The sequence below is a fragment of the Chionomys nivalis genome, chromosome 20 (assembly GCF_950005125.1).
Source record: "Chionomys nivalis chromosome 20, mChiNiv1.1, whole genome shotgun sequence".
Taxonomy (NCBI): domain Eukaryota; kingdom Metazoa; phylum Chordata; class Mammalia; order Rodentia; family Cricetidae; genus Chionomys; species Chionomys nivalis.
The window spans coordinates 56,831,069-56,851,852 of NC_080105.1; the positions used below are offsets into that span (position 1 = coordinate 56,831,069).

Genomic DNA, 20,784 nt, shown 5'->3' on the forward strand with positions numbered 1-20,784 from the left:
TTTGCACTAACACGCAGCATGCTGAGTCATTTGTGTATGTCTGCCGATTTCCCTATTTTTTCAGTTGGGTAAATTATTTCTTCCTCTGATCCATTTAAGCACAGATGTCTGTTTCTTCCCGAGTCACAGAGAGAAAGCTGGATGGGCACCTCTATCATACGTGTGCCTGAGGAACAGCAGCAGCCAGGGGACCCGGGGCCAGGGCTTGCTGGGCCGTGTCTAGTGTTCTAGTCTTCATGGACCTCTAGGTCCAGGGCAGCTGTGCTGAGCCACAGTTTTAGACACGACAGCTCCTTTGTGTTCCATAAAGAGTGGCATGTCACCCACCTGCCTCAGCGAGGCACTGGCACTGAGTCCCTTGGGTTTTGGGTGCGGTGTCTGCTTTAGCCACCTCTACATGGTCTTATTGCCATCCTTAGGTGAGCAGCATTCTGGCCTTGGTTAGGGAGTAGGGGAACAGCTATTGCTTCCGGTGTGTTACCTCTGGGAAACACATTCTTAGCAAGAACCAATGTGATAGGAAGTTGGGTGTAGTTAGGGCGAGGCCACCAGCCTGAGTTTAGAGTCAGCAATGAGAAGAAATGAGAACAGTCATGACATTGGTCTCCATGGTCACATGGTCAGTGCCAGACTTTGTCCCAGACGAGCCACACGGCTCTTTTGTCTTAGCTCAGCCTCCGAGTTCCACAGTGTCACACACACACCTGCTGTGGCAATGTGAACGGGATTCACAGGGAGCTGGCGTTCTGAGGCTGCTCTCTGAGCACTGACAGGAGAGCAGGATAGAAACACCAGCTGTGGGATCCTGTGTGTGTACCCCGTACTGACCGCAAGCTGACTGGAGGCACAGCTGTATCCTGGGGTGAGTAAAAGGAGTGCATGTGTGTACCACAACCCCCCAGTTTCCTAGCACGTGTGGGTGCATGTGTGTGGAAGTGGGATGACCCCTACATGGATGAAACATGGAACAACATGGCACAAATGTACTTATTTCTTTGTGTCAAGTTACAAGCATGCTAGGTCCCATGACCCTGGAGGCTGCCACGGATCTAACACCAGACTCCAGGGCTGTCTGCTGTGGGTGACAGGATGGAGGTGGACAATGAATACCATGAATAAGTAAAATAAATCTTGATCTGATAAAAACATTTCTATGTGCACTTCTGCCCCAGTGCGTGCTTAGCGGATCCTAAATCTTCTCTGGACCTGTAATAACCTTCTCACACACACTTTCTTTTCTTTAAAAAAGTAAAAAATGGTGTCACAACCCAAGAGGAAAACGAGGTTTTCGTTAAACATAAGCAAGTATCAAAGTATGTGTAGATCAAAGAAATAGAGGGACACCTATGAGTGACAATGACTTTGAGGGGAGGGGACCTAGTGGGAGAAACCTGGGGTGGGGTCCTTGGAAGAACCAATGGGCTGGTGAGCAAAGTCCAGACAGGTTTAACGCGCTGCTAAGGGCTTTGAGAGTTGGAATGGTCACTTCATAAATGACCCCTGTAAATGAAGGGACATCTCAAGTGAGCGTTTGGGACAAATGTGTTTTTCTGAGATCCCACTTGTTATATACATGAGGTTTCAGGCCTGGAACAGTTCACGTTTTGCGTGCCAGACTTACTTTCTGTCCGAAGACTCCTTTTTCTCCATCAAGGCCAGGAAGACCCTGTGTTGAACAGAAAACACAAGCAATAAACAGTCTGGAACAGGTGACCAGATTCCCCAGAGGGCTGCATGACAGTATCAACAATCGTTAAGCAGCCTTCTGCCTTCAGGGTTTGGAAGCACAGGGACAGGTGGCTACCCCACCCCAGGTGTTGAGATGGTTGTTGATGCTCATGGCTCTGAAGGTGACACCTTCCTGTGACAGATGAGCCTCTCCATGACGGAGGGACAGTCTTACTGGACTCTTTGGGTGGCCAGGCATGAACTCTCATTCTAGCACTCTCTGCAGTGTTACAAAGATTAGTTTCATACCAGGAGGAACCTCCAGGGCAGGTACAGTGTTTTAAAAAGACAATTCGTTTATAAAGACAAGCCAGCTAGCCATGGCTACACAGTACATGACTCACCCGTGTTCCTGGGAATCCCATGATGCCTTCCTCGCCTTTTGAGTGGGGGCCCTAGGAAACAGAAACAGAATGAGAGGGGTGAGGGGTGCTTGGAGCTGACTGCACCAGCGAGACACTCTGCAGCCTCCTCAGGTCCCTCAGCGACAGGTGCTAGAGCAGGTAATTTGGGGGCAGAGAGAGCACAGGGCTGGGTGTGGATCACCTTTATCCAGGATGTCACGTGTCACCACCACAGGGTGAGCGACAGTGAGGAAGAACTAGGAAGAGGAGAGGCCCAGAGTCTCCTTCCCAGCCCCTCACTCATACATTGTCACACTCAGCTTACAGCATCAGATAATGCTAAGTATTATTACAGTAATATTATACATGTTATATTATATATAACAATTATATGATATATAGTATTATATAATATCCAGTAGTTTTATACAAAATACACTGTGTCTCCTTGATACCTTCCCATGGAGAGGAGTGCAGGAGAACCCAAGAACCCAAGGGTTAAGACCAGAGCTCACCCCACTGTTCAGAGCACATCCCACTGTTCAGAGCACACCCCACTGTTCAAAGCACACCCCACTGTTCAAAGCACACCCCACCACTCAGAGCACACCCCACCGATCAGAGCACACCCCACTGTTCAAAGCGCACCCCACCACTCAGAGCACACCCCACTGTTCAGAGCACACCCCACCACTCAGAGCAAACCCCACCATTCTGACAAGAGCCCCGAAGGCAGAGCAATCCCCATGGGAAAGAACTCCATCACTGAACTTACTGGTATCCCTTGATCTCCTCTGCTCCCCTTTTCTCCCTGTGAAGAACATGAATGGGAAATGTTTACATCTTTGAGACCCGAGGTGCTCAGGCACTGATCCTAGCTTAAGATACGAGGTTAAAAAGTACTTGACAGGGCTGGAGAGATGGCTCAGCGGTTAAGAACACTGCCTGCTGTTCCAGAGGTCCTGAGTTCAATTCCCAGCAACCACATGGTGGCTCACAACCATCTGTAGTAAGATCTGGTGCCCTCTTCTGACCTGCAGAACACTGTATACATAATGAATAAATAAATCTTTAAAAAAAAAAAGTACTTGACAAAACTTCAGGCCATTTTGACGATTTCCTGTGGCAATCAATAACAGTCCTAGGTGTGGGAGCTTTAAATCTCAAACGCAAAAAAGGATTATTTTTGTATTTTCACAAGATGAACGAACTCTTCGGTGATTTGTGATGTGCCTGGAAGCCTTTCTCTTCCATCTGAGTGAGAGGCAATGGAGCACAGGCACTTCTGACCACCCAGATGGATGCTGGCTGCTACAGATCTGTCCTTAGTGTGAGAACACACCTAGGGAGACCCCCAAATGACCACAGTCAGCTAGTTCTGCTTAGGAAAAGACAGTTCAAACACACTAAGCAGTATAGACCCTTCTTCACTTCTGTTTTTGTACTGATGGTCCTTGGCCCATCTTTGCTGCCAGCACTGAAGATCCTGCCGCTTATAACTGTCTCCTGTGGCCTGGCGGGAACCGTGCAGTTCCCTATGATAGCTGGGACAAATCTGATTTCTTTTCCCCCACCAATTTGGCAGTGAGGTCTTTCCCATCTTAGGATGCAACTGTTTACATAAAATGAAGGAAGCGACATTTGCACGCTCCTTTTCCTAGGTCAACTGGGAACGGCCACTCTTTACCTTGTACAGATCCCGATCGTACGTTGATGGTGTGGGCCCAACAAGCGTGACGTCGGATGGGATCCCGTTGGGTCCTGGCTGTCCGATGTCACCCTGAAGATTGTTCAGCAAAAGTGACAGTGTTGAATCGGGAGAAGGGCACAGGACTTGGGTGACTGCACAATCCCACCACCCACACTATTTTGTTCTGCAAACCACTGAATGCCTGTTTTCTACTGGAACAAAAATCTAAACCACCACATCATCACATCAAAATTATCATGATCTAGGATGGCAGGAAGTGAACTTCCTTCACCGGTTTAGAATCTATGCGTTGAGGTCAGAGATCACCCATAACCCCACACTGCATCTGCTTCTGTGGGCTACAGCCTTGGGTCGATTTCTACACAAGGAAGTTGTTAGGTTTGACTCTGGTATCACCACAAGCAGAAGGTATTGGATGTGCTAACGAGCAAAGGCTAGACCAAACACCTCAAGGGGGCGGTCACTGCCCACCATCACGGCCAGCAAGCCTTGTTCACACGCTTCCTCCTTCAGGAACGGATGAACACAAAAGAACCTGATTGATTTTTCTCCTGCTGTTTCCACACATAAACGACACCATGAGTAACGGGGGCGTCAGCAGACAGAGTGCTGGGTCACCCTCTGAAGTAGGGCTTCTACGTGTGCTCCGAGCGCTAACATGTTCAAAGACTATTTAGGGCCTTACTGTGCTCATCAGTATTTGATTAAGGATGGACTGCAGACCTAACTTCATCTCCTTCGCCCCCCATCTGACTATGCCCTCTTTTATTTTACTGTATGACTGTGGGATATTTCACTGGAGGGGGCTTTACATTTTTATGTGTTTTGATCCTTAATTTTTTCACCCTTGATGTCTTAGGAATCCTGACTTCCATTTGTGGGACTCAGTGAAAGAGCAGGGTGCCTATACAATGACAACTCTCATGCCGGAGAGCCTGAGGGGCACAGATGCTGTTCAGTGAGCGGCAGGCTCACGGGGAATGAGAATGCGGTTGGCTGGCTGGCTGTGGGCACCAGGCTCCTCTTCCAGGAACATGAAAGGTAGCAGTAAGAGGTCACAGGTCACATAATCCTCTTCTATGACGTAAGTCAGCCAGGGCAGCCATGTGACCCGCTTCCTGAGGTGGTTCCAGATCATTCTTTAGTTGAGTCCCCAGACTTCTTTTTTTTTTTTTCAAGGCAGGGTTTCTCTGTGTGTGTTGGCTCTCCTGGACCTCGTTCTAGAGACCAGGCTGGCCTCAAACTCACAGAGATCTGCCTGCCTCTGCCTTCATGTTCTGGGATTAAAGGGGTGTGCCGCCACCACCTGGTTCAGCTGAGTCCCTTTAATCTTCTCTGGGTCCCACACATTAGAAGACACTCTTAGGGAACACCTCCACTCCCCAGTTCTTAAGATAGGTGGAAGTCACATGTCCTTGTCTGACTCTGCACCACTGATCCGCCACTGTCCCTGGAGTGTGGGTGACCTGACACTCAGCCGTGATCTCTATACGAAGTGTGCTTGCAGGTCACCTGGAGGACACCAGGTCACCCTGGGCAGTGATGGTCACCAGTTCCTGTCATTGGGTCTCTTTACCTTTTCACCCTTCTCTCCATAAAAACCAAGTCCTCGGTTGCCCTGGAAACAGAGATAGTGTCTATGAGTTTGTAAGAATTGAGAATCACAGTGAAATAAAAGTATTTTTTAGAAGAAAAGAGGCCACACCCTCCCTGAACTGTGACCCTTGTGCCCATTAGGATCCTCTGTCTAAGGAAGGCCTGAGGAGCAAGTACTGGAGCTGAGAGGGATCCGTCAGCTGATGCTAGCACCTGACCCATCCAAGGGAGGTCAGAGCTCACACTCAGGCTCTGGGCCTTCTAAGAGAGAGAGCAGCCAAGACGATGGTCTAGACACTGTACCTGGAGATCCAAATCATCTCAATTTGATAAAAGCCACCCTAGCTTCTTAGCAACATTTCTTTTTAATGATTTTAGGGAACTTAGCACTAATTACATTCCATAATTATGGGCCCGTTTGGGTTGTTTTCTGGGGCAAAGTCAGGCCTGTGTCTCAGCCAGTGTTTATCTAACAGTTCCTCTGAGGAGCAGCTGGCTGGAGTCAGCTTTCCCTGCTGCCTGAGACCAGCAATGAGGAGCCACCCCGCAAATTCACACAGGGTGCGCTTCTACACAGCGCTCTTTCCTTTTGCCCCCTCCCCCCACAAGCAGCTGTGCCTCTTTCCCAGGGTCTATTGCTACAGTGAGCAAGAGTCACACAGGACCCCTGAAGTCCCTCTCTGCAGTCTACTGTCTGCCTCCTCCGATGCTGAGATATCGTTGGAAAATAAAAAGCAAAACCTTTAATTACATTCTGCTTTTCTTGCTCCCCACCTGGCTGGGAGCTGAAATCAAAGCCCAGCATGGCGGCCATGGGAGTCCCTACAGTGTTAGCTGCTCAGAACCACTTGTCAAAGTTGCCAGGAAGTGACTTGGCCCAGGGTGAGGGGGCTGTTTGTATTTGCAGCAGCCAGGGGAGATCTGAGGCCAGAGCCTGGGCTGGGCCACTGCTTCCTTGGCCCTGCAGCCCTGCCGGCTTCCGCTGTCCTTGGCTGTAGGCCCTTCCCATCCTGCTCGGGGCTGTCTGATGGGGGTGAGTGTGGGGGGAGTGGGAGGGATCCAGGAGCCTCCTCAAGTTCCAGCTCTAGCTGGGAACTCTGTTGGAGGGGAGGAGCCTAGAGGGGTATGGGGGTGGGTGGCAGGCAAGGTCACCAGGGGTCACAGAAATGGGACTGCCTATGGAGCAGGCGTGGGAACATGAAGACCCGCCTCTGGATATGGAGCAGTGGATGGCTCGTACAAGCTTCCTGCTGGACCCCAGTATCTCTGATCAGATATTTTCCTCATCAACATTTCTGAGTCTGGAGACTTGTCCAACTTTCCCAGGTCATAAGAAGCCCTGGCTCTGCTCTCCAAGGTTCAAACAAACCCCATGCTTGGTTGTGCTTCCATTATAACAAGTGGCCCTGTCATAGGAGCAGTGTGGCTCTGGGATCCAGCCTGGTTCAGAGGCACTGGACATGTCCCTAGTGCTGACCTGAGGCTCCGATGGATTCCCCCTACATCCAGGCGGGAGGAGGGTTTCCCATTTCCCTTGAGCAAATATAGTGTCCCCTTGTCCACCCTGGAAAAGGGCCCTAGATTGTTCCATGAGCTGCACATCTTTTTCATCACGGCTCATCGGTGTGATCTGCACACAGTCACCGGGGTGACACGGAGCCCCAAACAGCATCACCCAGAGTCCTCACAGAGGCCTGGGCAGGTGTTCAGGCACTCTGCAGGATCGCTTCCTGCATAACGGAACTACATAACGGCTCTCAGCATTATCTGCACCAGAAACAGCTGTCAGCCAAGTTGTTCTCTGGTCAAAGAAGGCAGGCACATTAATCACCAAAGAGCCCCTCCCCCACCCTTGACCTCATCAACTTACTGGCTGTCCTTTGGGTCCAGGGGGCCCCGGTGGTCCCTGCAGAAATACAAAGACATGTATATTTTTTTTCCGCTCCTAGGACCCAGATGACATCTGCTTGGAGGTCCTGGGAAAGACAGCGGCTGTCCGCTTCGAACAGTATGGTCAGAGCTTCCCCACATCTGTCTTGGTGGGATGAAAAGCCAGGAGGAAGACCGGGTCACCGTCTTTGGAATGTGCTGCTGTCTGTCCACAGCTGTTCCTGGTTTGCTTGTGTGTGTTTGGGCTTGTGACTTCACCCGTGTCCTTGATGTGCCTGTCCCTAGGCTTTGTGAGGCCCCAGGCCCTGTGGCTGTGGCCAGACCCCTCTGCTCTCCTGTGAGATTCCCCACAAGACACTGTAACAGTTTGACGGTGGAATCACGAATGCTCATGGACAGAACAGATCTGTAGGTCAATCCCACAGGCAAAGCGCCTGCACATGTGTGTCCTGAGGTTCTTTGAACTACGCTTTTCTTGGGCATGTGTGTGTGCATGCATGTGTATGTTCACATGTGTGAAGGCCAGTGGCCTTCCTTCATCACTCGACCATACTCTACCTTATTTTTTGAGACAAGGTCTCACACTAAACCTGTTGCTTACCACTTAGCTAGGCTGACTAGTTAGCGAGCTTCGGGGATGCTCCTGTGTCCTCCTCCCCAGCCTGTGATTACAGCCGTGTGGTACCGTGTGGTTTCTCACATGAGGCCAGGGACAGGATTCGGGATTTCATGCTTATACAGTAAGCACATCACCGACCGAGCCAGGCGCCCCCTGAACTCTACTTAGAGGAAAACCCTAATCCTTGTAGTTGCTGCTCTAAGAGTGAGCTAACAGCTCGCAGGGAGAGCGGTATGCATCCCACTGCTCCGTCTTGGCTGAGTCTGCCACAGCGCTGGGGCAGAAAGCCTTCCATCAGGAGAGGGTGCTCCGGGTCAGTGTGGTGGTGGGAAGGGGCAGGGCTGGGGGAGCACTGGCCCCCTCCTCCCCTCCTGCAAGTCTTCCCTCATCCTGCTTCTATCCCATCACACTTTGCTGTGTCATTGTGCTGGAAGTGGAGGACTGACCTCCACTCAGTGGGCCATCCTATAAATGACATTCAACGTCTTCCCTTTTACAGTGGCTATGGCCCAGGTGAAATGTACCTAATATATGTGGCCAGGCCCAGAAAAAAAGATCTGTTTCCTTCTTGCTTGCCTGAGTCGGGTATTTGGTTTGCTTTGGCCAGGGATGATGGGCCCCTTGTCACATAGTTAATATGGAACCCAGAGAACTTACACATGATGGAGGGGCCAGCCTGTGGCTCAAAGGCATGGGTGAAAAAGGGAGCATTCACAGCTGACCTGACGTGGGCCTGGGGGTAACCAAGCACAGGGACTTACCGGTCTTCCAGGAGCTCCCATGGGACCCATCTGTCCTATTGGCCCTGGGCGGCCAGGAGGCCCCTGCAGGTGCACAAAGAGAACATGGCTTGAAGACAGGCAGACGGGCTGGTCTACTCAGATGTTTTTAAAGTTCTGCACGGAGCAATCCCTAATGAAAAATGATACTCACCTGGTAGCCGGGCACTCCAGGCTCTCCAGATTCACCCTGGTTGAGAGGAAAGAGGGTTAATTAAGAATTACTATTGTAAGTGTGTGTGCTTATGGATGCATGCGTTCATGCAGGCACGTGTGTGTGCAAGTGAGGCCAGAGTCATCATCAAACGTTATTCCTCAGGAGACAACCACATGGTTTTTTGTTGTTGTTGTTGTTTTGTTTTTGTTTTGAGGCAGCCTCTCACTGGTCTGGAGATCCCTAAGTAGGCTACCCTGGATGACCACTGGACCTGTCCCAAGCTCCCCAGTGCTGGGGTTAAGTATAAATCACGGTGGCCCACTTTTCAACATGGGTTTGGGGATTTTAACTCAGGCCTTTGGACTTGCAAGGCAACTGAGCCATTGCTTAAGCCACTAAGAGCTGCTAGGTTTAAGCATCTTTGTGTTCGTCTACCTCTATGTAGGGCAGAGTTGGAAATAAACATAAAATATACAAGCCCTGCCAGACAGAGGCATTTGGCCTGGTGAGGGCTGCAGTCACAGTCTTGAGTTACGCCATGACTCTGTGAAATTCCTTCCTTGCATCCCTTCTTTCACCCAGAGCTAATTCCTAACTAGCATTGTTGACACTTTACACGGGATCCCCGAGTCCCAGCTCCCGCCTACAGCAAACATACCCTGTATTTGTCGCGGTCTTTATCAGACAGTGCGTAAGGTTCACCTTTCTGCCCCTTGGGTCCTTGGGGCCCCTAAATTAGCAGACACACCATAGAAAGAAAAACACAGAAGAATTCATTATCTTTTAGCGTGACTATAATGACAAAGGAGATTGTCAGCTTCTGTTTACAATGTCCGGTGTCCCCACGGATTATACAGGCACCCCCGTACCAACTTCCTTAGGGTCCAGCCATAAGTCTGAGGCTTTTTATTTCACTCTCTTAGAGTTAAAATGGAAACACTTTATAAGATTTAAATTATCTTCAGAACCTTCATAATCATTCCCTGGTACAGAACTACATTATCTTTTCTTTGTAATGGTATTGGTGCCCAACAATATAAATATCTTAGAGATATTTAATACAGAAGAGTGACTTGAGTTATGCCAAAGATAGGCAGTCTGTACAAATGGAAGCATATCACCTTTGAATATCTATATGTAATCATTATTTTGCAGTGACACATGTCTCTTGGTCATGAAACTTAAGCTTGATAGACAGAAACGTAACGCAGTCCACTGAAACACCGAACCACCCAGAATAGAGAAGGGTGAGCTGGCCCTGCAAGGTGGAGGTGGAACCCAGTGGCCATGGAAACCAACTCGCTGCAGGATGGAGCTGGGAATGCTTATGAAGGTGTGGCTTTAAAAATGCAAAGGCTTAATGAGAAGACCTGAATTTGCAAATACAGTTCTGAAAGAGCAGTTTAGGGTTCCTGGCAAAGATCCCAAGAATGAGGTCGCCAAATGGACAATTTCAGGATTATTGCATATCTGCCTCTTTGTAGATGGAGAATCGGACCGCTTTCCAGGTCCCCAGAGATCCTATCATCTGATTCCTAACAGACACTTGGGACAAGATTCAAGCTTTCTGGTTCTAGTTGTGCACACTACAGCCATTCACTGTTACTTGACCTAGAATACTGGAGGAGATGGCGTGACCCTTGTAAGACAGTGCGTGAGAACGTACATCAACTCGCCTGTCTTCCACCACATCAAGAATAGGGACAATGAACTTTCTGAACCCAGGACAGTTAGTAACAAAAAAAGAAAGAAAAAACTGGGCAGGAAAAGCAGTTTCCATCAACCATGATGGCAAGGACAAGCCTTGGCAGAGGTGCCCCCCCCCCCCCCCCCCCGGCAGGAACCTGGGAAGTGGCGCCAATGCCACGTAATGTTTGGTCCAGGTACACGGTCACCTAGACTTCCAGGCTAAACACACCACCATGCTGCCCTTATACTCACAGGGAGGCCAGGGAAGCCCCCAGGTCCAGGGGGCCCTTGTGGCCCTGCGTCACCTTTGGTTCCATTGCAACCATCATAGCCGGGTCTTCCTCGGGGCCCACCTTGCCCTGGGTGTCCCTGGAAAGCAGAACGGAGGGTAAACAGTCATGCCTTCACACAATCCATCCATAAAACAGCGGGAGATGTTCTCAAAAGCCACAGCCCCAGCACAAATCCAAGGAAAAGATAAAAATGGATGAAGAAAGGAAAGAAACACCAAACAAGCAGAGCTGCAGGCACAAGGCTGAAAAGCCGGGGTGCCACGCGGGGTGCCGAGCCTCTCAGGTCCTAAGGAACGCACCTTTCTCTGCCTAGCTTCTTCAGCAGGCCGTGGGAAGAAGAATAGTGTTGGGAGCAGTGAGACCCCAGATCCTGAATTTCTTGTGATCCCCTGATCTGAGTGCCTACAGCTGCTCTGAGCACGAGACCTTCAGGAGTTCCTGATGGCAGGAGAGTGGTTTCTGGTGGGTTTGGCTGGGGCGTGGCTATCTCTATATACTCTGCCCCTGAACACAATCAAGGGGGCATTCTTGGGGAATTCAAGGATGACCCGTGTCGCTGTCTCTCTGTCTGTGTGTGTCTGTGTATTTTAACCTCCAGCCCCCTTGCCCGAAGCTCGCAAACTGGGTGTTAGAGGCAGCTGTTGGATGGCTTTACAGCCTCACTGAACTGTGGATGGCAAGCCAGAGAGGCCAAATCTCAAATGAAGGCGGTAGTCACACCCCACAGTCACCTGGATCAGCTTTCCTTGATGACATACTGCTCTAATGGTTTCGTTGTCATTTGAGAGAAGGCCTCACTAAGTAGCCTAGGCTGGATGCCAACTTGAGATCCTCCTGCCTCAGTCTCCTAAATGCTGGGGTTATAGGAATACACTACCATGCCCTACAGAGTTTTATATTTAGGCATGAATATCAGAACCCTGAGGTAGTCAGAGATGCCAACTGGGGAGGCAAATTGACCTAGCATCTGCCGCGTGACCAGAGGGGCATGGGAGGCCCTGAGCTGGTTCAGACAGATGGGGCGGAGCCAATAGCCTACAATTGGTGCTTTATTAGAACACAGACTGCTTTGAGATTTACCTAAAAAGTACTCATTTAGATGCGTTTTCTAATTGTGGAATTTCTTTAAGTGATGTATCTTGGCAAAAATCAAACATATTACGAAGTGGTTTCTGAGGCCATTTTGGATGCTTTTTTCCCCTTGAAAAATTTAAGAGTCTGGAAACAAATCCCACATAAACCAATGATACTGAAAAATACTAAAAGAAGATTTCTTCCTTTGCACACCTCTTTGCTTTGGGCAGCTTTGGCCTGTACTTTGGGCAGTTGTACTGTGGTGAGTCAAAGGTGTCCCTGTCGCTCTGTGAGTCTGCTTTCTGGTGGCCTTCTGGGGAAACAACAAGAAGGGCTTCTAGACCTGGCCTTTCAGTTCTGCTGCAAGGAATTAACTTTCTCCAGGTTCCACCTAAGCTCCTCTTCCCCCGTGGCATTTCCCTGAAACCTATGGTTGAGGTCTTTGCCTGTTTGGTGGAGATTGCCTGCCTACCGTGGTTCCTTCCCAGACCCGACCTACAACACCAGACAGTGATCTTCATTTACAGCTGAGCTTTGAAGAGAGCGCCTAGTCACTCTGACCTAAACACCCACCCTGCGATCTCCTCAGACACTCTTCCCTGGGACACAGCTCTGAGCTCCTCATAGCTGTTGCCGTGCCCAGCTTTGAACATGTAACGCGATGCAGTCCCCTTAAGATCAGGATTCACAAACTGATGGCGCTGACAAATGATATTCAGGCCACACCGTTGGGGCTGTGTGTTCTCCGCAGAGACGGCTGTGAGTACAGCCAAAACTGTGGAAACGGTGGTGGCTGTCCCTCTGACTTGGTAATCATCTGCTTCTGATATGAAATAAACATGCAGATGAGAAAAAAACTGAATGGGAATGAGACACATGGGTTTCCATTCTATCCCAAAATGTCCCTCCATCTTAATTCATTTGGATTACCAAACCATCAATACGGGAACTGTCGTCCAAAGAGTTCCAAGAAGTAGTTTAAAAAGTGGGCAATTTAAGTTTCAGGCTATTTGTGGGAAAACATTTTTTATGATTTGTTTATTACTGCCCATTCCTCAAGATCCCAAGTAATGCGACAGTTACTTCCTTCTTGCCGACTACTGTGTGGTGTAACCCCAAGTCTGCTGGAGCACACTACAGAGACACTGAGGACCTAGGCCTGCTGGGCTCATGTTCTGGTAAACATGGCCGCCTTCCCTCCGTCCCCACTTCCCTGGTTCCTGTTCCTGGTCCTGGTGGTGCTAGCGAACCTGGGGAGCCATCTCCTTCCTTCCCTGTGTGTGCACAGTAAGGGGGGGACATACGCTAGTGGGGCAGGCTGTGCACACCTGTGAGGTTCACAGTCCGTGCCTCTAGCTGCAGCTGCAGACGGAGGGGGTGGGACAGGGCGTGCGATAAACACACTCTGAGCTCAGGTCTGGCTAGGATGCCTGGGAATCTGTTGGCTGAGTCCTACGAGGAAGCCTGTGTGTGAGTCAGGCTGGCTTTTGTTTTTGTTTTTTCTGCCACAAGAAGCAAAGTAAACTAGCTCATAAAAACACTTTTATTGCATTTTGAGATTTTCTCATGAGCAAATTATGCTCCCACCCTCCTCTGTGTGTGTGTGTGTGTGAGTTTTGTGTGTGTGTGTGTGCGCGTTGTGTGTGTGCGCATGGTGACCTATTCTGTAGCTTAGGTTGGCTTTGAACTCATGGCAATCCCCCTGCCTTAGCTTCTCAAATGCTAGGATGAGAGGCATGAACCACACTGCACTTGTAACTCTCCTTTTGACTTGCTATGTGCAATCGCCACAGAGAATCAGGGCTGCTGCAGAAGCCACTGTGGGGCTTCCTTCCATCCTGGTACTTGCTGGGCCCCTTTATATTCAGATTGCCCAGGTGGCCGATGAACTCTCAAGGCCCGCTCTTTGCAGACCATCTGTGAATTAGGTTCTATCTTTCTGGCTGCTAACAAGGTCAAGTTTTACCCAAGTAGACGTGGTTCTGCAGCCCTATCTATAAGGGCCTTCAGGAAGGAAACCCATTGTTTGTCTGGAATCCAGGAGAAAACCAAGCACAGAGAAACCCCCACCCCGTTTGATGCTATAAACAAAGCAGCCGATTCATTTCAAAGGTTTCTTTAAGTTACAAATGCATTGCTTGGAACACACACACAATGTTTAACCTCTCATCTTCCCAAACACTTACAGGAATTCCATCGGCTCCCGGGAATCCAGAGACGCCTCTTGCCCCCTGGGAAGAATCAGAACAATTAACAAGAGCAGAAAGGCCCTGTGCCACCCACAGCAGAGGACCCCAGCCAGTACCTCTGGTGCCACCCACAGCAGAGGACCCCAGCCAGGACCCCCAGTGCCACCCACAAAAGAGGACCCCAGTCAGGACCCCCAGTGCCACCCACAGCGGAGGACCCCAGTCAGGACCCCCAGTGCCACCCACAGCAGAGGACCCCAGTCAGGACCCCCAGTGCCACCCACAGCAGAGGACCCTAGTCAGGACCCCCAGTGCCACCCACAGCAGAGGACCCCAGTCAGGACCCCCAGTGCCACCCACAGCAGAGGACCCCACTCAGGACCTCCAGTGCCACCCACAGCAGAGGACCCCAGCCGTACCTCTGGTGCCATCCACAGCAGAGGACCCCAGTCAGGAACCCCAGTGCCACCCACAGCAGAGGACCCCAGTCAGGAACCCCCAGTGCCACCCACAGCAGAGGACCCCAGTCAGGAACCCCCAGTGCCATCCACAGCAGAAGACCCCAGTCAGGACCTTCCAGTGCCACCCACAGCAGAGGACCCCCCAGTGCCACCCACAACAGAGGACCCCAGTGAGGACACCTACCACATCTCCTTTTGGTCCAGTCGGCCCAGGAGCTCCCCGTTCACCTTTGTCTCCTTTGCGACCCTGTAGACCTGGGAAGCCTTGCAACCCTGGAGGCCCATTGTACCCCTGGGTGCCCACTGCCCCTGGCTGACCCTGTGGGAACAACATAGGTTCAGCATCACAGTTAAAATCAATGCATTCTCAGTCACAATCATTTTCCAAACCGTACTTCCCATTCTCCAAGATCTACCATCTCCAGGAACGTTAGATAAATAAATGGCCATCTTCTAATAGAGCCACCACAGAAGGCTCACTGGCTGAGGAAAGAGGTCAGAGAACTTCGGGAGAAACGTGTCCAGTATGGAAAATGAGAGGCTTGATAGATGAGGTTGATGGTGAGTGATCAAATGTTGAGTTGCAATGACAGAATCAACATGCTTGACTTCTAAAAGTCTCTTTTGGGTAAAACGCTCCCAGCAATCTTCTCAGTATAATACATACAGGAGCTACACAAAGCGTAGTATATCCTTACAATGGAATATTATTCAACCTTAAACAGAAAGTACAGACACATGTTCCAACAGGGATGAATTCCGAAGACATATGCCTATGAAATAACCAGCAATAGCAAATACTAAAGGGTCCCATTTATGTGATGTTGCTGAAGGAGTCAAGACCTGTGCACTGACATACTTCTAATCCCTGAGCTGCCCCGGGGACAGGGGGACCTGTCCATCTTTGCTTCTGGTCTTTTCCTCCATTGTCCACACGGACAGTCTTTACTGTAAAATGCATGTCTTTACTGAGTGTTGAGAGGCCATCTTTAGTGCCTCACAGTATTTAAATGAGAAGACAAGTCTCATGGGAGGTGAGGTATGGGGTGATGTCATGGAGGTGCCATCCGAGAGCAGGGAGACCTTACTCAGGGCTTGTCATGCCTTTCTTTTACTGGTTTTTGTAGGAGTCACGGGTCTGTGGGTGGAAGAGTCCCCTTCTTTGACGACAGAGATGGGTAGGAGTGACTTAGAAATCCACCCCAGAGTTCAGGTACCCTACCTCCTCAACCCAAGGGGAGTCTGGAAAGGTCCCTGGGGCTCCATCTGGGTCAGTGTCTGAGTGGCAGATATGGGGCTCCCCTCCCCCATCCTTCATGCCTTTCGGCATCATTCAGCCATGCCGCACCAGCAAATGCCCAGCCAGGGCGGGGCAGACTCAGCATCCTGAGTGGTGGAGTCCGTGGTTCTTAGCCACTTTGAAGAACACTACAGACAAGAGACGGGTCCTACTGTGTGGCTTCTCATGAGGACAGTGGCCCTGCGGACTGCACAGGGACCACTGATCTCACCCTGCCTCTGAAGCACTTTGGTGTAACGGCTGTTTGTGTGTTTGGGAAAAGAGCATAGTTTGGCTTTGACTCTTGTGGGCCTTTTATTCTAGACACATGCATCTTGGTTTAGTTTGTGGTGGTGATGGATCTAGCTCTCCTGGAATGAGACACATGCGGCGGACCCTCATTTCCCCATGTCAGGTGGAGACCCCCCCCCCCCACCGCCAGCGTTTACAGTGATCACTCCAGGGGCATGGGACACTTCTCACAGTGGCATCTATCCTTACTGCTCACACCCTGCTAGTCTGCCAGGGAGGTTAAACATTCCACACCCGGGGAATACACAGGTCCCTAGCCGCCCCTGGACCCGTATGTGGGGCACAGGCCACCTTTATCCCTCATGCTCATACCCCTTCCTGGGCCCCCTTGACGGGAAAGGCAGAGCATGCCCCGTGGACTCGTTTCTCCTCCACCGCCAGGAGTCTTCTAACCTGCTCTTCTTGGACAGGCGTCTACCTCCGGGGTAAGCTCTAGTCTTGTCTTCTCTGGAGCACACTGTCAGTTTCCCTCACCATGCAATCCTCATCTTTATCCAGACCCCAAATACTTGCCTAGCCTCAGAGGGAAACCCAAACCCATTAAGCAGTCCCTCCCCAATCTTCTTCCCTCGTCTCTGGCAGCCACCTTCTGTCTCTGTTGGTTTCCCTGCTCTACAAATCGACAGAAACATGATGTGTGTGTGACCTTCCGAGTCTGGCTTCCTTCCCTTAGCGTAACGCTTTGGGGGCTCATTGACACGGTGGCACAGACCAGTACCTCATACTCATGGCTTATTATTTTTCCTTTGTATGAATGTAACAATCTGTCTTTTCCTCTGCTGATGGGCATATTAGAGTGTTTCTGTATGTGTGTGCCTGGCCGTGTAAGCCGTAGCAGACATCTGGAGGTCAGAAGACAGCTTAGTGGAGCCAGGCCTCTCTGGCTACCTTTCCATGGGTCCTGGGGGATTGAAACACAGGCTTCCAGGGTGCACTGCACACACTTTCTTTGCTGAGCCATCCTGCTGACCCATCCCACTTCTGCTACTTTGACTAATTCTCTTATCGGCACGTTTGTCAATCGTCTGCCCGAGTTCCTCCTGTCAGTGCTCAGTGTCTAGTCTCCGGATTCAGTGAATCCCACTACAGTCCGGCGTTTATGTTTCTGAGCTACACTCAATGTTTCCCCCAGTGGCTGCAGCATTTCACGGTCCTACCAGAAATGCTCTAATCTCACTTCACCCGCAACAATGTTATCTTCTTCTTCTTCTTTGGTTCTAGCCGATCTTGTCAATGTGAACAACTTCTCCTGAGTGCTGATGGACTAAAACATTCCACAGCATCCAGGCTGCTTCTCTCTGGGAACGGGGAGGGGGTATCTGGGGAGAACGTATGCTGGGGCCTGGGTCTGGCTCCTGTTGACAGGCTAAACCCTGCCTTGTGGAGTAACTGGGCATTTGTGCACACCCCAGTGTGCTCCTGGGAGGTGTGTCTGGACCATCAGGCTGGGACTTTCCCCAGGACGTCCTGCCTGGTGGGGAAGTGTGCCGTGGAGTGTGGGCAGCAGCTGCACACGCAGGTGATGAGGGTTTCCCTTCGTGCTAATCAGCGGCGGCAGACGCTTCCATCCTCTGATGAAAAGTCCAGCCCTGAAAGCTGACTTCCATCTCTTCCTTTCCTTGTATAAAGAGGTTAAAAATAAAACTGCCCCGAGAGAAGGTGTCCACACACCAACCTCAAACTCCCAAACCCACAAAGCTCTTCCAACTCGTGCAGTGTCCCTGAAGATCTCCTCCCTCCCTCAGCCTCCATCTCCATAGTGGAGGGACACAGACTGGACCTTACAAGCCTGGGACACTGCAAAGGACCTATAAGAGCATTGCTGTACCCCCACTTCCATCCCATTCTATCCACAGGGATGGGCTTCCCAGGAAGCGGGACAATGAAAACCATTCTTCCACCATGCATCTCAGGGAGGTGGCCCACCAGAGGGTCAACAGCAGCAATCCCATTTTGTTCCTTGGTGATGGCGTGGAGAAGGACCGAGCACCAGTGGGGAGGAGCCATAACTAGCTTAGAAAAGCTTAGAAAGGGTTAGCATCGAGGGCTGTCTGCCTAGCTCCTAGCTGAATGAGTTCTGTCTTTGTGTCTCTGTGTGGGGCTATTGCAACTCCTCGCTAAATTCATTAGAAGTCCAGTGTCCTAGGCATGGCTCTGGAACTTGAATCTGTATTTCACACAGTCCCTGGAGGTTCCTGTGTGCATTGCTGCTGAAATATCTCCATGTCCTACCACCCCACATCCCTCCACTGGGCCCTTATGGGAGTAGATGATTATCTTTTAATAAAAAGATCTCTTTAGGACTAAGTTGTAGCTCAGAGAAAGGTCTGGTTTTTGAGTCAGGCAGTGGGTAAACACATTTTGTCAGTTAAATATTAACTTTAATAAAATTTCCCTGCGAGACGGAATAAACAGGACAGGGGTTTGTCCATTCGACATCCTGTTCTTCTCCCCTTTCTGGAGTCATGGCTGCTGTGTACCTGGGTCACCAATTGTTTCTGGCAGAGGGCGAGGCCAAATTCAAAGCCAACTTTATTAAGTTCTTTGGTTCTGCAGGAGGTGGGCTTAGTCTCCTAGCCTCTGAGAGTGCTCCTGAACTTGGAAAACTTCACATCTGGAAAAAGGGCAATGTGTCATCAGACTGTGAGCATGCAGATGTGCCCGGACATCGGGACAAAGGCCAGAGAAGCCCCAACACTTGTCTCCAAGGACAGGACCAGCAGGATGCTCAGTCTGGCTGCAGCCTTTCCTGCTAGAGCAGAATAGACCCCAGTGACGCAAAGCCCAAGGCTGAATGGTAGGAAATTCCCGCTCCTTCCAAGCTGACCCTTCCTGTCTCACCTTTCCCCGGGCACTAGTCACAGAGCCTCCTGCCCTCTCCAGCTCCTTGCAGACTCTCCCTTCCTCTGAGGGCAGCAGACCATGGCTCTTGCAGATCCTGGGGAATCCCTAAGTCCTTGTGATTTCTGTAAGCCCAGTGGCACACATTGGAAAATATGCGAGACATCCGCATAGGCGGACATCTTCAGGACCCAGAGACTTATTCTTTACCCCGGAATTCCAGACGGTCTCTTGTGTTCATAAGGATTTCCAGTTCACGCATGTGAACATGTTAGATCATCACAGTGCGAGTTAGAGAGGACACACTAAGCAATGTTGGGTTCGTTATATGATGCAGGATGATCAGGGCCTCTGAACTACTCTCCAAATGATTTAGCAGATTGTAGTTAAAACGTAAAGAACAGCCGAACTTGGTGAGATGGCTCAGTGGGCATAGGCGCTTGTTGTCCAGACTGACAATCTGATTTCCATCCCTGGGACTCACACGGTGGAAGGAGAGAGCTGACTCCCAAAAGTTGTTCTCTGACTGAAACACACATACACAAATGCCAAGGCACGAGTGTGCCCCTCCCCCACAAATATATGTGTCTATGTGTGTGTGTGTAATAAAAATGTTAAAGTAAATAAAATACCCATGTGAGGAAGCAGACTTTCGGCTCTAGTCTCAGGACGCTACAGGAACATTGCACTTGAAATGGATCACATTCAAATGAAAGAGATAAACATAAAAAAAACCCCAGTCAACCACCACCACCATCATCACCATCACCACCATCATCATCAGGGAAACTCTGGGTTGTAAAAGATTTCTTAGACACAAAAATCACATAACAAAATAGTCGACAAGATTAAAAAGTTTGGTTCTCCAAATCCTGCTGAAAACAAAAGGGCTCTGAACTAGGTACGTCCGGCCGGCCCTAACTGGATTAAGGGCTCTCTGACATCCTTCTAGTACAGCCTCTGGCAGCTTCTTCTCTGCACTTGTGCACCTGGGAAGCTTGGGCCCGCGTCTCACTTCAGCCTCTCTCCTCAGCAGTTCTTGGCGTCCTGGTAGCGCTTCTTCCCACCAAGAGCCTGCGAGCGGCCGGGCACTCACCTTCCACCCTGCCGCTACCTGGCTCTTCCCACCCGGTTCCATCATTAGAGCATTTTCCTCCTGTTTCTGCGGTTTTGAGGTCTGAGCCCAGGGTCTGGCACATGTGAGACAAGTGCTCTGCCACTGATCTGCACCCCCAGTCTGAACCCCTTTGGAGACCATTATAACGACCTCACAGTTTCTGAGGTTCAGCCAAAGGGGGATGCCCTTTGGAGGAGGCCCACCACCTTCATCTGTCCCGGTCACAGCAAGTTCTGTAGACCCTTTCTTTGAGCCTTTCAGGAAATACTTCCTCTTGCCTTAGCCCCACACCAGCCCTGTAGAACTGCTGATTGCTGGCTCCATGGAGAGTTTGGCCTAGCTGTCTGCACAGCAGACGGAATGCTGCCCAGGCTCTCACGATGAAATCATCAGGGAGACCACCCAGACTCATGGAAGGAGGCCTGTGTATCAGACCATGCTCAGCATCTGATTAGATAATGAAATATCGTGGGCAGCTGAGGTGTGGGTGGGGCAGGGCTGTGGAATGCTGGATGAGCCTCCTTCGAGGAGGCTCAGGGCTGGTAATGTTTGAACCTGGCTGCTCTGTGGACAACGGCCCATGGTGAGCAGGACGTGCTCAGCGATGGGTAGGACTTGGTGGGGGAGGGTCAAGAGTTTCAAAGAATCAGGGGTGTGTACCGACATCAGCCTGCAAAAATCTATAAAAGGAAGAATTTTAATGTT

At 50.4% G+C, this 20,784-nt stretch overlaps 1 protein-coding gene across 3 annotated transcripts in view; it reads right to left on the reverse strand.

Annotated features, from left to right (window-relative positions):
* The window catches only part of Col4a2 (collagen type IV alpha 2 chain), a 134,070-nt gene that overhangs the window by 35,221 nt on the left and 78,065 nt on the right, over positions 1-20,784 (reverse strand). For all 3 annotated transcript variants that reach the window (XM_057752424.1, XM_057752425.1, XM_057752423.1), the window contains exons 5-16: positions 14,715-14,849; positions 14,067-14,111; positions 10,766-10,882; positions 9,483-9,554; positions 8,822-8,857; positions 8,650-8,712; positions 7,250-7,285; positions 5,360-5,401; positions 3,760-3,852; positions 2,848-2,883; positions 2,073-2,123; positions 1,622-1,666 (exon numbers count right to left, since the gene is read on the reverse strand). In XM_057752424.1, coding sequence (XP_057608407.1) covers positions 1,622-1,666; positions 2,073-2,123; positions 2,848-2,883; positions 3,760-3,852; positions 5,360-5,401; positions 7,250-7,285; positions 8,650-8,712; positions 8,822-8,857; positions 9,483-9,554; positions 10,766-10,882; positions 14,067-14,111; positions 14,715-14,849 — 771 coding nt within the window. The remainder of the gene's footprint in view (positions 1-1,621; positions 1,667-2,072; positions 2,124-2,847; positions 2,884-3,759; positions 3,853-5,359; positions 5,402-7,249; positions 7,286-8,649; positions 8,713-8,821; positions 8,858-9,482; positions 9,555-10,765; positions 10,883-14,066; positions 14,112-14,714; positions 14,850-20,784) is intronic.